General features: G+C 44.6%; 1 protein-coding gene across 21 annotated transcripts in view; it reads left to right on the top strand.

Annotated features, from left to right (window-relative positions):
• FGGY (FGGY carbohydrate kinase domain containing) overlaps positions 1-13,933 on the top strand; it is a 410,509-nt gene that overhangs the window by 320,470 nt on the left and 76,106 nt on the right. For 20 of the 21 annotated variants that reach the window (XM_027572804.1, XM_027572878.1, XM_027572897.1 and 17 more), the window contains one exon: positions 5,538-5,632. The exons of the other annotated variant lie outside the window; for it this stretch is intronic. In XM_027572804.1, coding sequence (XP_027428605.1) covers positions 5,538-5,632 — 95 coding nt within the window. The remainder of the gene's footprint in view (positions 1-5,537; positions 5,633-13,933) is intronic. 21 annotated transcript variants of the gene reach the window in all.

Raw genomic sequence — 13,933 nt, forward strand, 5'->3', positions numbered from 1 at the left:
GTCTCTTGCTCCTTTCTCCCCCGGTGTCTCCTGGAGCCTGGCATCCTCCCCACCCCACCCCGGGACCCACCCACCATGGCCAGGCACCAGAGTGGGACAAGGTAAAGGAAACAGAAGGGAATGGACCCTGCCCACAGCCCCAGCTCAAACGTGACATGAGCCCACCCTTCAATGGCGTCCCTTCGTCATGGTCTCTTGCTGCCTCCCATCCTGTGGACTCCTTCCTCTGACAGCTGGGTGAGTCAGGGTCCCTGCCCTTGATGCTGCCTCATCGTATCACCTGTGCCCCCTCACACCCTGCAGATCCCTGCAGAGGAGAGCTATACCAAATGTCAGGCGCATAGTTAACCCTTGCACTTTGTGAGATCCAACTAATTAAATTACTTAGCCCCATTTTAGATAGAGGTAAGTAGACTGAGGCACAAGCCAGAGGACAGTACAAAAAAAAAGCACCTTGTCTAGGGGTAAATATATCAGGATGTTGAGTACAGAAATTACTACCATTAACCAAGCTCCCACTGTGTGTTGCTGGAGCCACTCTGTATACATTTAACCTCATGAACTGCTGAGAGGTAGAAATTGGTGCCTCATCTTAGAGACAAAGAAATTGAGGCTCAGGGAGGTCAATGAATTTGTCTCTCCGGAGTCAGACAAGAGGGGACGGGCGATACCAGGACCGTGACCTGGGAGTGTCTAGGCCCAGCGCCCCCTACTCTGCGCTGCCCAACCAGGTTTCTTAGCTTTTCTGAGCAATTCGTAATCATGTGATGATTACTTTTCCTTTACCAAAGAGTCCACAGCCTATGGATGTGGGCCGTTCTGAGGCAGAAAGAAGAAAGACTTAAAAAAGGAGCCCAAATTAGCTTGTAATTTTTCCAAAGAGAAAACCGATAACCAAATTTTATCTAAAAGTCGCCGGTCAGACAAGATTCACATTTAAAATGTGATCTCTGAGTGACTTCCCAATTTCTAGCCTTCTGATAGCCACGAAGCCTTCCTACCAGGATGCAGGAGGGGAGAGATCTGCCTTGGCTAACACATCACCTGCGGGAAATGGGAAACAGGGCCCCCGAGAGCAGGGCGGTGTGAGTGACCCTGGGTCCTGACCAGGCACCGTGGCTCCAGCCTTAATGAAAGTGGGTCCTTTTCCAGGCCTCACATCCCTGAGCTGACTCAGAAGCAGGGGGTACAGCAGCTTTACAGAAAGTTCTGCTTTGGAAACTGTTCTTCAGGCTGTTGAATGAAAAGGCTGTTCATCGTTATTTGGATTCCGATTGAAACTGGACCCTTTGTCTCTGGCTGTGGACCAGTTACAGTTCCAGACAAAGGGACCTTTTCTTTGGCTGGAATTCCTCTGCTTTGGGAAGCTGTGACTGACAAGTGATGGCAAAGTGCATCTGCCTTTAAATGCTTTGGGTTCTGCTAAACTCATTAATGCATCAGATAAAATAGTTCACATTCCAGGCAGAGCTGCCTTCTTCCTCTCCTTCACCCAGCCGCTCAGAGAAAAGAACACATTTGCATTTGTTCCTGTAAAAGGCACGTACACAGCAGTGGGTGTATAGGTAGAGTCTTTGATGCCTTTAAATATTGTAATTGCTCTAGTTTTCCTGCAAAGAAAGGCTTAGAGAGGACCACGGACCTATATGAGTCTTAGGAATACCTGTCAAAAACACAATGGAATTTAGAAGATTCTTTGGAGACTGTGGAGTCGTGGAAAGAACAGAGGATCCCCTCTGTGACTTTGGGCAAGTTGGTTTACCTATCCCCGAGCCTCAGTTTCCTCTTCTGAAAGAAAGAATATTATTTCCCTCTTGTAGATCATGCTGAGGAGTACCTGCTCACGAGTTTGTGAGCACCAAACTCTTTGCCTGGCTCAAAGTCAGTGTTTAATACATGTCCGTTCACTTCTTCCCTTAAAGCAGCCCCATGCAAAAAAAAAAAAAAAAAGAGGTGTGTTTGAGAAAAAAAAAAAAGAAAAGCAGTTTAATATTTTGTAAGCAAATCTTTGCCATTTGGGGAGCAGGCTTCTCTGTGCAAGCAGCGAGAATGGGGCTTTGCCAACTTGGGAAAATGTCTTCTACGTGAGGAGGAAGAATCTCCCTGTACCTCTGGCAGTTAGTTTAACTGTGGTTTCAAGAAATACTTGTTGTGTACTAAGTAATTGTAGGTTTCCCCCATTGACTTGGGACTCAATGTTCCTCTGTCTGAATTTTGGTTTTTTTCAGCTCTGGCAGTTACAGCAAGGTTCCCCCCCTTTCTGTCTTATTCATTATTTTCATCATTTGTCCCTCCATGTATTCACTCAGAAGCCGTCTCTGAGCACACCAGTGTACCAAGCATGAGCTTGGCAGGGGGATACAAAGAAGAACAATAATGTCCTGCCAAAAGTGTCATTGCAAAGAGAAGAAGTGCTCTCGGTACTCTGCCCAGTGTCCACAGAGTAGAGTGGGGACCCAGGGGATGCTGGTGTCCGTATGAGTCAGGTCCAGGCAGGGAACAGATGACACACTCGAAGTTTGGAGAAAAGTCAAACAAAGGGTCTGTTTGCAGAGGTGTGGGCTGGTGGTAGGGAAACCCCGATGACCAGGCAGCCCCCTGGGGCCACCCACAGTCTTACCACCCCTAGGCTTGCAGGGGCCTGGCAGGGACCTAACCAACCCAGCCTAACCGGCTGCATGAAGAGGCTGCCGGACTAGAGCTTGGTCAAGGATGCAACTATGAGGACAAGCAAGCCATGGGTGAGGTCTACCCACGCCAGTGTCCTGGGACCTACAGCAGCCTGGGGGTGGGCAGGGAAGAGGGGGGACTGACCTCAAGGAGAAGCAGAAGCAGTGAGTTGGTTCCCCCCGCCCCCCACCCTGCCCCGTGGCAGGGATGAGGAGAGGCTTTAGAGATCAGGTCAATATTAAGAATCCTAACAGGGCGCCTGGGTGGCTCAGTTGGTTAAGCGACTGCCTTCGGCTCGGGTCATGATCCTGGAGTCCTGGGATCGAGTCCCACATCGGGCTTCCTGCTCGGCAGGGAGTCTGCTTCTCCCTCTCACCCTCTTCCCTCTCGTGCTTTCTATCTCTCATTCTCTCTCTCTCAAATAAATAAATAAAATCTTTAAAAAAAAAAAAAAAAGAATCCTAACAGCTAATGCTAATTTAGTGCTTTCTCTAAGCCAAGCACTGTTTTAAGTGCCTTACTTATAATCACACTTTTAATCCTCTGAGCAGCTCTAGAGGGAGGTGGAATTTTAGCCCCGTTTTGCAGATGGGGAAACTGAGACACAGAGAGGTCCAGTAACTTGCCTAGGATCACATAGCTAAGTCAGCAAGGAAGCCAGAATTCAAACTCTTCCAGTCTGGCTCCAGAGCACTTAGGGTGCAACTGGAGAGCTGGTGGGGGATTCATCAGGCTCACTCTGGTTTCCCGTTCTCAAGGGGAGGGGACTGACTGTAGGTCACTCCATCCTGCTCAGGACTAATTAGGCTTTTGACAGGGTCAGGAAGGGCTGGGAGGTGTTTGGAGGTGCTTGTGATCTTCTAAAAAGTGCCAGGTCCGCGGGGGTGGCTGTAGTCACACTCCCGTCTGCATCGTCCCTGGATTCTGCAAAGGCATGCAGTGCTCTCCTGATTTGGCCAACACAGCCCTTACGTGTGGCCCGGTGTCTGTCCTTCCCCTGTAGATGGTAGATGGGCACCTGCCCTGTCCCTTCCCCACCATTCCAGTTTCCAGCCCAGTGAAGTATGTGTAGAGGGCCTTCACTCACCGTCAGTCTTCATTCTGACAGTAGTAGCCACCATTCCCAAAGGCTTGACGGAGGCTAGAGATGTGCTGAGCCCCCTGTGTGCTTCTCTCATGAATCCTCACTGCAAACGGTGCAGCAAGTCTTACTATCATCCCCATTTTACACACTGGGAAACCGAGGCTAAATGTTTGAGTAACTTGCTGAAGGGCCCAGGGCTAGTGGGACTGACTCTGAGCTTTTCCCAGAGACCCACCCCTGTACTTTCCAGCAGAGACTTGGGTGCCAGCTCTGCGGTCTGGGGGCTGGTATTCCTGAGCCCTCTGACTGCGTGCGGGAGTTCTGTTCCCTGACCCTTTGTGTGGGAGTTCTGTTCCCTGACCCTTTGTCCGGGTGGCCCGGGCTGCTGACCCAGCCTAGGAGTAGCAGGAGGAGTCAGGAGGTTGTGGGACCCCAGGGGTAGATGTGTCAGGGAGGTCTTCCTAGAAAAGATAGGAAGACAAATCCAGTGTTTGGCAAAGTCAGTCTCCTGTCTTGAGTAGAGGAAGACTTTTAGGTCTGGCTACAGAGCTTACCTCTGTGGAGTCTGCTGCCATCTCCTGATTAGCAAATGCATTTATATTTTGTACATATTTTATTTCTATTATACATATATACACATATACACATATAAAATTCTGAGAATTCTAAATTCTTTCTATTCACCTTAAACCCACCATGAGCCCTGGCATGCGGAGGGCTTTCTTGCTGCCTGGTGGACCACTGTTTGTCCTTCAGGTACCCCCATAACGCTCATCTCCATTCTGATGAACCTCCGTTCCCTCTCCGGGAAATTTGTTCTTTCACCATTTAACCCCTACCATGTGCTAGATCCTGGTTAACTAGTCTCAATTCCAGGGATTCAGCCGTGGCTGAGACCCAGTGCTTGGCCTCATGGAGCTTCTGTTCTAGCAAAGGGAGACAGATGGTAAACAAGAGAAGTAATCATCCTGGGTGGGAAGATGCTGAGGAAACAGAGGGGGGATGAGGAGTGTCGTGGGTAAGTTGTCCCTTTAAACCCAATGGTCAGGAAAGCTGCAGTGGGAAGGGGGTGTTTGCACAAATCCTTGAAGGACGCAGAGGGAGTTGCTATGTGGGCATCTGGGAGGAAGTCACACAGACAGAAGGAACAGCATGGGTGAGGGCCCCGAAGCTGATTCAAGAAAACACGGAGGCCAGGCCAGCGTGGCCAGGAGGGGAGGCGACAGTCGGGGTGGGCACCAGCTCTGGAGGGCCTTGCCGGCCATCATAAGGGCTTTGGCTTGTACGCAGAGAAATAGGAAGCCGCCAGAGGGATTAATCACACCCCCTTACTACTTCCCTGTTCTTAGTGCATCTCAGTTAGAGAACCAACCCCCTGCACCATCTTTATCTCTTTCTCATCCACCTCCCCTTTGAGACCCGGAGAGCAGGACCGAGTCAGATTCATCTCTGCATTCGCTGGGCCCCTTGAGGCACTCAAGTGTTTGTTGAAACAAACTTGAACCAAATGGCAGGTAGCAGCTAGCAGAAGCCTGGGAGATCTGGGCAAAGAGGTCTCATGAGTTGATGTATGGGGTGGCAGGTCCCTTGGGGCTCCTGGCTGCCTCACCAGCAGGCACAGGCTGTGACATCCTTTAGAATCAGGTCATGCCAAGGACCGGAGCACTGTGGGGACCGGGGAGAGGCTGTCCACTGCTGCCTTCACGCCACATCATGTCAGGTGTTTCTGGTGCTGGGGCTGCTGGCCGACTCCCTAATCAAGGTGTGGCCTTGTCCTGTGCAGGCATGCCTGTGGTCCTGTCGCAAGAGGTGGAGTCTGTTCTTGTGGGCGCTGCTATTCTGGGTGCCTGTGCCTCGGGGGATTTCGCTTCTGTACAGGTATGTGAGGACCAAGGGGTGGGTCGTGGCTCCTCCCCTGTCTGAGGCTGTCCTTCCTCTTGACAGCAGCTCCCATCTTGCAAAACACACATAGGATATAATTAAGAAATGATAGGTTCCAGCCAGGGAAAGCACAAACACTTCTAGCCTCAGACATATTTATTGCGGTTTTCATTTGACTTGGCCTCTATTGGTGTTGGTCATTCTGTTCTTCTGTTTTCTTTTTTCTCCTTTAAAATAGCTCTTAAATGATTTCTTTTAATTTCCTGTTGACCTTTTTTTTAAAAAAATTTTGTAGCAAATGAAACAGGTAAGTTTTGAAACTTAAGGTTTTCATGTAAATTTCAGATTTCTGTTTGCTTATTTCATCTCCACCCACCACTTTCCAAATAATTTTGAGGGCTCTATCAATAAGGGACACAAATGAAAATGTTAGTTTAAACAAAAGAATTAAAAGGGAAAATAAGGAACAAAGATACAGGAAGAAGGAAATAACTTGGCGGCGGAGATGGGGCACACAGTTTGATTCTGAGCTTCCTGGCAGCCAAGACAAAAATGAACACATGATAAGTTGCACAATTCTTGTTTTCAAAAAAGAGGAAACATTAGTTTCTTGTGGGAGAGGAGGCTTTTCCTGCAACCAAGTTGCAAAAGACTTCTCACACTAGGTTTTATGGAGAGACTCTGAGTGGTAAAATAACAATATTAACAACAGGTTTATGAAAAGGTAGAGAAGCATCAGAGGAGGAGTCTGAGAGTACAGGCTTTGGACTCCGGCTGCCTGGGCTCAGATCCTACCTTGACTACCTCCTAGCTCTGTGACCTGACCATTCTGTTCTTTGCTCCATTTCTTTATCTGTAATAATCATCAGGAGCACATTATGAGTTCTTTCCCTAGATCAGGAATGCACACGTAGGCCCATTATTCCTGTTTTATAGTTGAAGAAGCCGAGGCATAAAGAAGTGGTAGAAGTTGGCCTCCATTGGGACAGCTAGTAAATGCCAGAACCAAGGAGTCTGGCTACCCAGCCTCATTGGAGAATTCAAGAAATATTTGATCAGAGAGCTTAAATGACTTGTCCAGGGTCTCCAGGCCAGGATGAGAAGCTGGGTTTTCCACCAGTAACCCAGTCACTAGCGTGCTGTTTATGTACCAAGAACTGTGCTGGGTACTCTTACTGTGATCTTGACACCTGTAACCTACACGGGCAGCAGAGGTTAGACAGCAGAGATCCAAAAAGGTAACAGAACCAAAGGGGACACTATTAGAAACACAAGTGCAAAAGTCTGATTCCGCTGTCTGTGCACTTTGTACACATTTTGAGAAGTATGGTACCCTGCGCACTGGCCAAGCACTGGGAACTCATGTCTGTGAAATATCTTTCCCAAGGAATTGAGTCCACTCGTGAATGCTAAGTGGCTTTTAAATGAAGTTGGTAATCAAAGATGGTACAGTTGAATTCTCAACGATTTCTGGATTTTCTGGTACTCTCTCAAAAACATTGCGTGAGCTTCTTTATTGTTGAAATGTTGATGATTTGTCAATTGTTATTTTGATGTATCCTTTTATGAAGATGTTCTCACCACTAGATGCCCTTCCTGGGACAAATAGTAGCTAAACCAAAACAGTAGAGATGCTCCGAGAGGCCCTGCATAGGATTGCATCATATTGTAAACTGAACGCGTCCCCTCATGTGTCCTGTGTTGAAGCCCTAACTCCCAGTGTGATGGTATTTGGAAATTGGGTCTTTGGGGCGGTGATTGGGGTCAGATGAAACCGTGAGGGTGGGGTCCCCATGATGGGCTTCGTGCCCTTCTAAGAAGAGACACCAGAGAGCTGGTGCTTTCTCTCTGCCATGTGAGGACCCAGCCTAATGGTGGCCCTCTGCAAATCAGGAAGAGGGCCCTCACCAGAACCTGACCCCTCTGGCACCTTAATCTTGGACTTCCAGCCTCAAGAACTGTGAGAAAATAAATTTCTGTTGTTTAAATGCCCAATCTATGGTACTCTGTTATGGCGGCATGAGCAGACTAAGGCACCTCATTTGATCTTGACAACCTCCCTGCCTGAAGGGTAGATGTTTTCACCCTTGTGTTCTGTATGAAAGAAACCAAAGCTCAGAGGGGTATTCAGTAATTTTCCCAAGACTACAGGTAATACGAGGCAGAAGCAGAATTGAAACTAAGGCTCTCTGGATCTATATCCCCTCCTGATTTTTCATTCCTTTTATACTTTGTTTGATTTTTTTTTCCTTTTTGTGTTAAAAATAGTTTTTGGCTTTGTAAATATTTAAAGCTGTATTTTCTGAAAAGAAATGCCGTCGGTCACAAATCAGGAGCTAGTCTGCAGCTTGAACAAAGAGTAGCGTGGGATGGGGCTGCTTCATCAGATAGATAGGTAATACCATGACTTTAGGTACCTCAGTGATATCTTGGTCAAATCTGGAGTTTCTAGCTCCAAGACGATCCCGCTCACATCTTTCCCTAAGTGGAAACTGAACTTAATTCCTCACTAACATCATCATCACTACGTGAGATTTTCCATGAGTCTTCTAGAACAGAATCTTAGGTAGGGTATGTCGAATATTGGGATTGGTGATTCAAGTAGCAGCTGCAAGTCTCACAACATTTTAAAGACAAGCTCCTCTCTCTTACTAAACTCAAGGAAGTATGAGCCCCTTGTGACTGGAATTTCTAGGCGATGCTATAATCTAGTAAAGAGAGCCCCCAGCCAAGACAGCCCTGGAAGCTCCTCTGTCATTGTATCCCCAAGAGAATCCTGTCATCCTGACCCCTGTGCTTGCTTGTTGTCTATCTTCAGGCAGTGTCACCTGGCCTGTCCGGGTACTTGCTTTATTTCCTTACTTCCTCTTTAAAAAAGTGTTTGAAGAAGAATTGCCACTCATATGGGACTGTTGAGATAAAGAGCCTTGAAAACTCTTAATGACCTGCATGAGCCCCCGGTGTAATTATGAACATTGCTATAGTCATTACGTTCAGAACCGCTTTGGAAATGTAAATGCACATAGGCCTGTCTTCATTCACCCCTCTCCAAAGAAGAGGCACCAACCCGTGTGCCCCAGGCCTGGGGACGAGCTCAGGATTCTGGCAAGTTGATGTGAAACAGAATTGCTCTCTCCCTGTGATTCATATTTTTCAACCAGAACTTCAGTACAGTTTGTTCTTTGAACTTCAGAGATCCTACTTGGTCTTCAAGGTGCCTGCTGTTCTTCCTTTAAGAAAGTTGAGTGATTCCTGCCAGCAACTCAATGTTGCTTTCTCTTCTCATAGGCCACACAGCCAGTGGTTAGAGGGAGGATTTCAGTTTACACTACCATAGTGTGCAAACTTTGGTAGACCCAGCCAGAGTCATCTCCTCCAGATGAACGAAAGACTAGGAAGAGTTTAGAGGACCCAGGCTGCAGACCTAGGAAAGAGGTCCTAGGGGAGACAGGTTTTCCCAATTTTCTGGGCCCATGAGTGGGTGTCTTTAGCGAGGGATAGAGCCCGATGTGCCTTCCTATAGTGATACCAATAGGTCAGAAGGATTTAGAGTTGCAGTTTTTACTTATAATAATTGCAAACCTATCTATATATTGCAATTCTGGGGAAATTTTATCAGATGGTGAAGGACCGTGGATAGGATGTTCAGGCGGGATATTAAGGGGAGAGATTAGTCAGCATGACGTCCATTACTGTTTCAAGTTTTGAAGCCTGACGACAATGCCTGGCCTCCACTTTTTGTTCTTTTATTCGTTCATGTGTCCATCCTCATAGTCTCTCTCTCTTTCACTCTTCCCTGCTTCCTTCCTGCCCTCCCGTCCCTTAGACATCGAAAGCTTCCTGCTAGTCCCACTTTCAAATGAAGATCTCACATAGGGTACTGATGCAGGCATCCATCTGTATTAAAGAACAGAATGACTAATAGTATCTTAAAGAATTGTCTCTCTCTCGAAATGGTGTTCTCCATTTAGTAGTTTTCAAAACTCTACCTCCAATAGATAGTGTGGCGAGTATCATGGCATGGTTATCTTCACGGATGTCTCAGATCTGCAGCTTAATCAGTAAAATGGAATCAAACCACAGAGATGTCACCTCATGGTAAAAGTTCAACTACTGAGTGAGTGGGAGGGGACGCAAGGGGGTGTCTTCCTTCCTCCTTTTATTCACGGGAATGTGGAATCCACGCAGTCTTGACCTCTGTGACCTTTCCTGATCTCCCAGAAGTCACCCCTCCTCACCCCCTTGGCTGTCCATGCACTACAAAATGATTCTCTAATTCTGAATGTCCTAGAAAGCAAATAATTGTGATTAGAAAGTTGGGAGCATCCCATAACCCTTCTGTAGGCTCCCAGGCCCTGGAAAAGGAACAAACTGGAAAGAAATACGTCCATGAAATACCAATGTGCTCACATTCTCTGAGCACAGGCAGTAGTGAAGCTCGAAGAAATGCCAAGGATACATGAAACAAGAAACCAGTTTCAAGATGCTGTGAAAGAAACTCAGTCAAAGGGCAAAGAGGCAGAAATACAAAATGACTTTCCACTTTCTGCTTCCTGCAGGCTCCCACAGATGTCATTAGCTTTCTGTAATTTCTTATCTTAAAAGACAGGGCTTTCTTCTTGTTGTTGTTCCCAATCTATTTATATGAAAAAAGCTTTAATTCTAACAGTGCTATTTATGTGGACACTTGCTCCCCCCACCTGCCCAAAAAAAAAGCAGCAGAAGAAGCCTCTGAAGCAAAAGTTAGCAAAAGGGGACTGTGACAAGAGATGAAGGAGAATTCCCCAATCAATGTAAGGCGCGTACCAGTATAAAGAAAATAAGCCCTTGCAATCGACCAATTAATCAAAATCTTTCTTCCTCCCACGGTGTGACGGTTGCCGCTTCTGTAAGCCATTGACTCCACGTGTTCCCACCATCAGCTTTCCTTGTCACGTCTCAGACAGACTCCTGTGTCTTGCAGACCAGTATGTGTAAGTGGCCTGTTGAGAGCTGTGATTACTCACCCTTTCTGTGATGTGCGCCCACAAGAGAAATCATCCGCACTAACCACAGTGCTCTGCCCTCGAGGTCAGGCCTTGCAAACATCCTCATTGCTTTGCTGAAGCTTCTCCTTCTATTCTTTTTTTCAAAAAGTTTACTTCCTTCAGAGCCAGTTATATTCATCACCTATTCTGTGCTTCAAAGCCTGTGATTTCATATATGACGCAGTACGTCTTCATTCTGTTTTATTCTGTGGGATTCCGCTCTCTGTGAGTTTGAGATTCATTTGGCTTTCTGTCACCAGCTACTTGCCCGTTTTACATTCTGCAAAGTAAAGCTGATGATTGTGATTTTAGTTGCTGGAGGTTTGGAGAGACTGACAGATCATGGATGTTCAGAAATTGGAAACCGTCCCATTTCTTGGCACATTCCATCTTGATTTGCTTTTTTTCTTTTTTTCCTTTTCCTGGGCTACAAGTCATTAGTCATGTTCAATGGGAAAAAAATAAGAAAATTCAGTGAAGCTGAAAGAAAAATCCAAACACACTGATCTTACTACCCTAAAATCGCCAGTATGGAAGCTTCTAGTTTCTATACCTTTAGTATTTTTATACATACTTTGAAACTGCTTTACACTTTTATAAATTTCAAAAATACAATGCATCATGTTCTGTAGTTTGTCCTCCCACCCAAAAATATGTAGTAAACATTCTTATTTGTCATTTTTATGGATTGCATAATTGTATATCCCATGGAATATATCAGTGCTTATTTCACCAGTCCCCTCGTTTTGAATATTTACAATGTAAATATTTTTTTTTTAGTTTTAAAAGTGCTGCAGCTGACATCTCCGTAGCTGAATTTTTGCAGATACCCTAAGTTATTTCCATAAAATAAATTAGGCAAATATAATTGTTTGGCCAAAAAGTTTCCCAACTTTTAGAATTCGGATATGTACGTATTAATATCTTATCCTCCCCCCAACGGTGGATGAAAATCCAGGGCTCCCATTTCTGGTGTACGAGGAGTCTGTTGTTGTGCATTTTAGTTCCATCTAGCTTTCTTCCTCAGGCCCTTTATAATCCTATTCATTTCACATATGGTCCTGATATTATCAACTTTCTTTAGTAGCCTTTTGCCCTTTGCTGCTTAAGCATGTGTTTCTGGAGATAGGAGACTCTGGTTTCTAATTAAATAGATTCAGATTTCTGGTTGAATTTTCTGAGTGTCCTGTCCCATATGTCAATGCCTCATAGAAAGTCAACAGAAAATCCTGGAATGAGAATTAGTAGTTTAAAGAAGGATTAAATTAAGAATGTGATGCTGGCCCTAACATTCATTATACTTATTGCCACACCTGGTTAACAGTACATTCTTATCTTTTCAAGAATCGCTCCCTCTCCCCCCCCAAAAAAAGGGGGGGGCAACACATTCAGGTTCTGATTAATCGTAAATCTCCTGTTCCAATCTACTTTGCAGAATGGAATCATGGATATAAAAGTCAAAACATTAGCTCAAAGTTAGAATTCTATTTTTAGGCAATTATTTCAATAGATGATATATAACATTTGACTCTCCTGCTCCTTACAGGGTGATCTAGGAAGAGGGCCTGTCATTTTCCATCCCTTACCATTCATACAATCTCTGTGGCAATGAGTGGTTGTGTAATAGTCCCTAGTGTGCACATGAGACTCTGAAACACGGAGACATAATCAAGCCGTACTCCTAACAAAGTCGATGTTCTTTTTATTCCATCAAACCATATCCCAGTAAATATATACACTTTGCCCAGGAAAAGCATAGATTACAACATGGCAGTGCAGCTGACCTTCACTGGGTGGCATGGTTCATAGAAATTCTCAGCAGCACACATTTGTCATCACTGTTTGGGTATCAAGTATAGAAATAAAAATAAGAAGTATGCCCTCTTTGGTTTGGAAATTTTCTGATTCCTTTGCCTGGAGAAGACTTCATCCCATGCCCACCAGTATTGTTTTGTTTTATTTTATTTTTTATTTTATTATTTATTTTGCTTTTAATCATAATCCACCCGTTTACTTTTTATAGAGGTAGATACAGAAAAGCACTTTGATTCAGAGCTTTAATCAAGAGACACATTTTATACTATTGTCATTAACACAAAGATTTAAGCTAACATTTTTTTCCCCCCAAATATGTCCCTCCCCTTTTTTTAGTTAGGAACTTAAGAATTGGACTTTTTATAAGAGCAAACAATGGCCAGACCTCTCCTGAGCCCTTTAGAAACTCAGAAGGATTACAGAACTGTATTTCTAAAATAGAGTTTACCAAACTTTTAACTTGTTTTGTTCAAGACAACATTTCATACTGGTTCAAGTCTGAAAAGATATATAAGATCTTTCTATGGAAATAAATGCTTGCAAGTAATTGACTTCCCATTGTAATGATCATTCATAATAAAATTCCCTTTTGGAATAAACTGGAAATGAAGAGGTTGTCTATAATTTTTTTTTTTCCATCACACTGTGATAACTTATGAAGAGCAGACCCATGCTCTATAAGTTTAATGTTCAGAACAATAAATTGGGCTATGGACCCAAATAGGAGACCAGGAAAGACAAGACCTTTAGTTAAGTCAGGAATTTTCCATAATTGGGGAAAAGACCCTAATAGATGAGACACAATACTCACATACATACACATGTGTATACATATCTACATACCACATGATGTTGGACAAAGTTTGATTCCAAGTCATGGGATGTACAGAGGTTGTATTGAAGTCAGTGAAAGAGGTTTGGTTGCAGCATTGAGGCAAGTGATCAAGAAATATTCAAAAATTAAAAAAAAAAACCTTGCGCTTGTTTATCGGAGGTATCTGGGACTCTGCAGTGAACCATAGGAAAGGACCTTGTGTTCAGAAAGTTGAGTGGATTAAAAAAAAAAAATTGCACTTGTTTATTGGAGGTATCTGGCACTCTACGGTGAGCCATAAAAGACCTTGTGTTCAGAAAGTTGAGTGGCATATCTTTCATAATATGCATATCCAAGAAATTCGAACATTTAGAAATTTGATACCACGTTAAAAGTCATATATGAGGACATTTCCTATCCTGTTAGAATAATTTTACAAATGAGGCAGCAGAGGGGAAATGACTTACCAAAGCCAATGGCTAGAAAGGGATCGAGCCAGAATCCAAGGCTTAGCTTAGGATTTCAAAGCTAAGGGTTATTCAGCTTTGTCACAAATGGAAATGGATTCTTCTGGGGCTGATTGTGATTGCTATTGTTTAAAAAACTAGTACCAGTTTAAAAAACTAGTTGTTGACAGGGCGC

The sequence above is a fragment of the Zalophus californianus genome, chromosome 4 (assembly GCF_009762305.2).
Source record: "Zalophus californianus isolate mZalCal1 chromosome 4, mZalCal1.pri.v2, whole genome shotgun sequence".
In the NCBI taxonomy this organism is placed as follows: Eukaryota; Metazoa; Chordata; class Mammalia; order Carnivora; family Otariidae; genus Zalophus; species Zalophus californianus.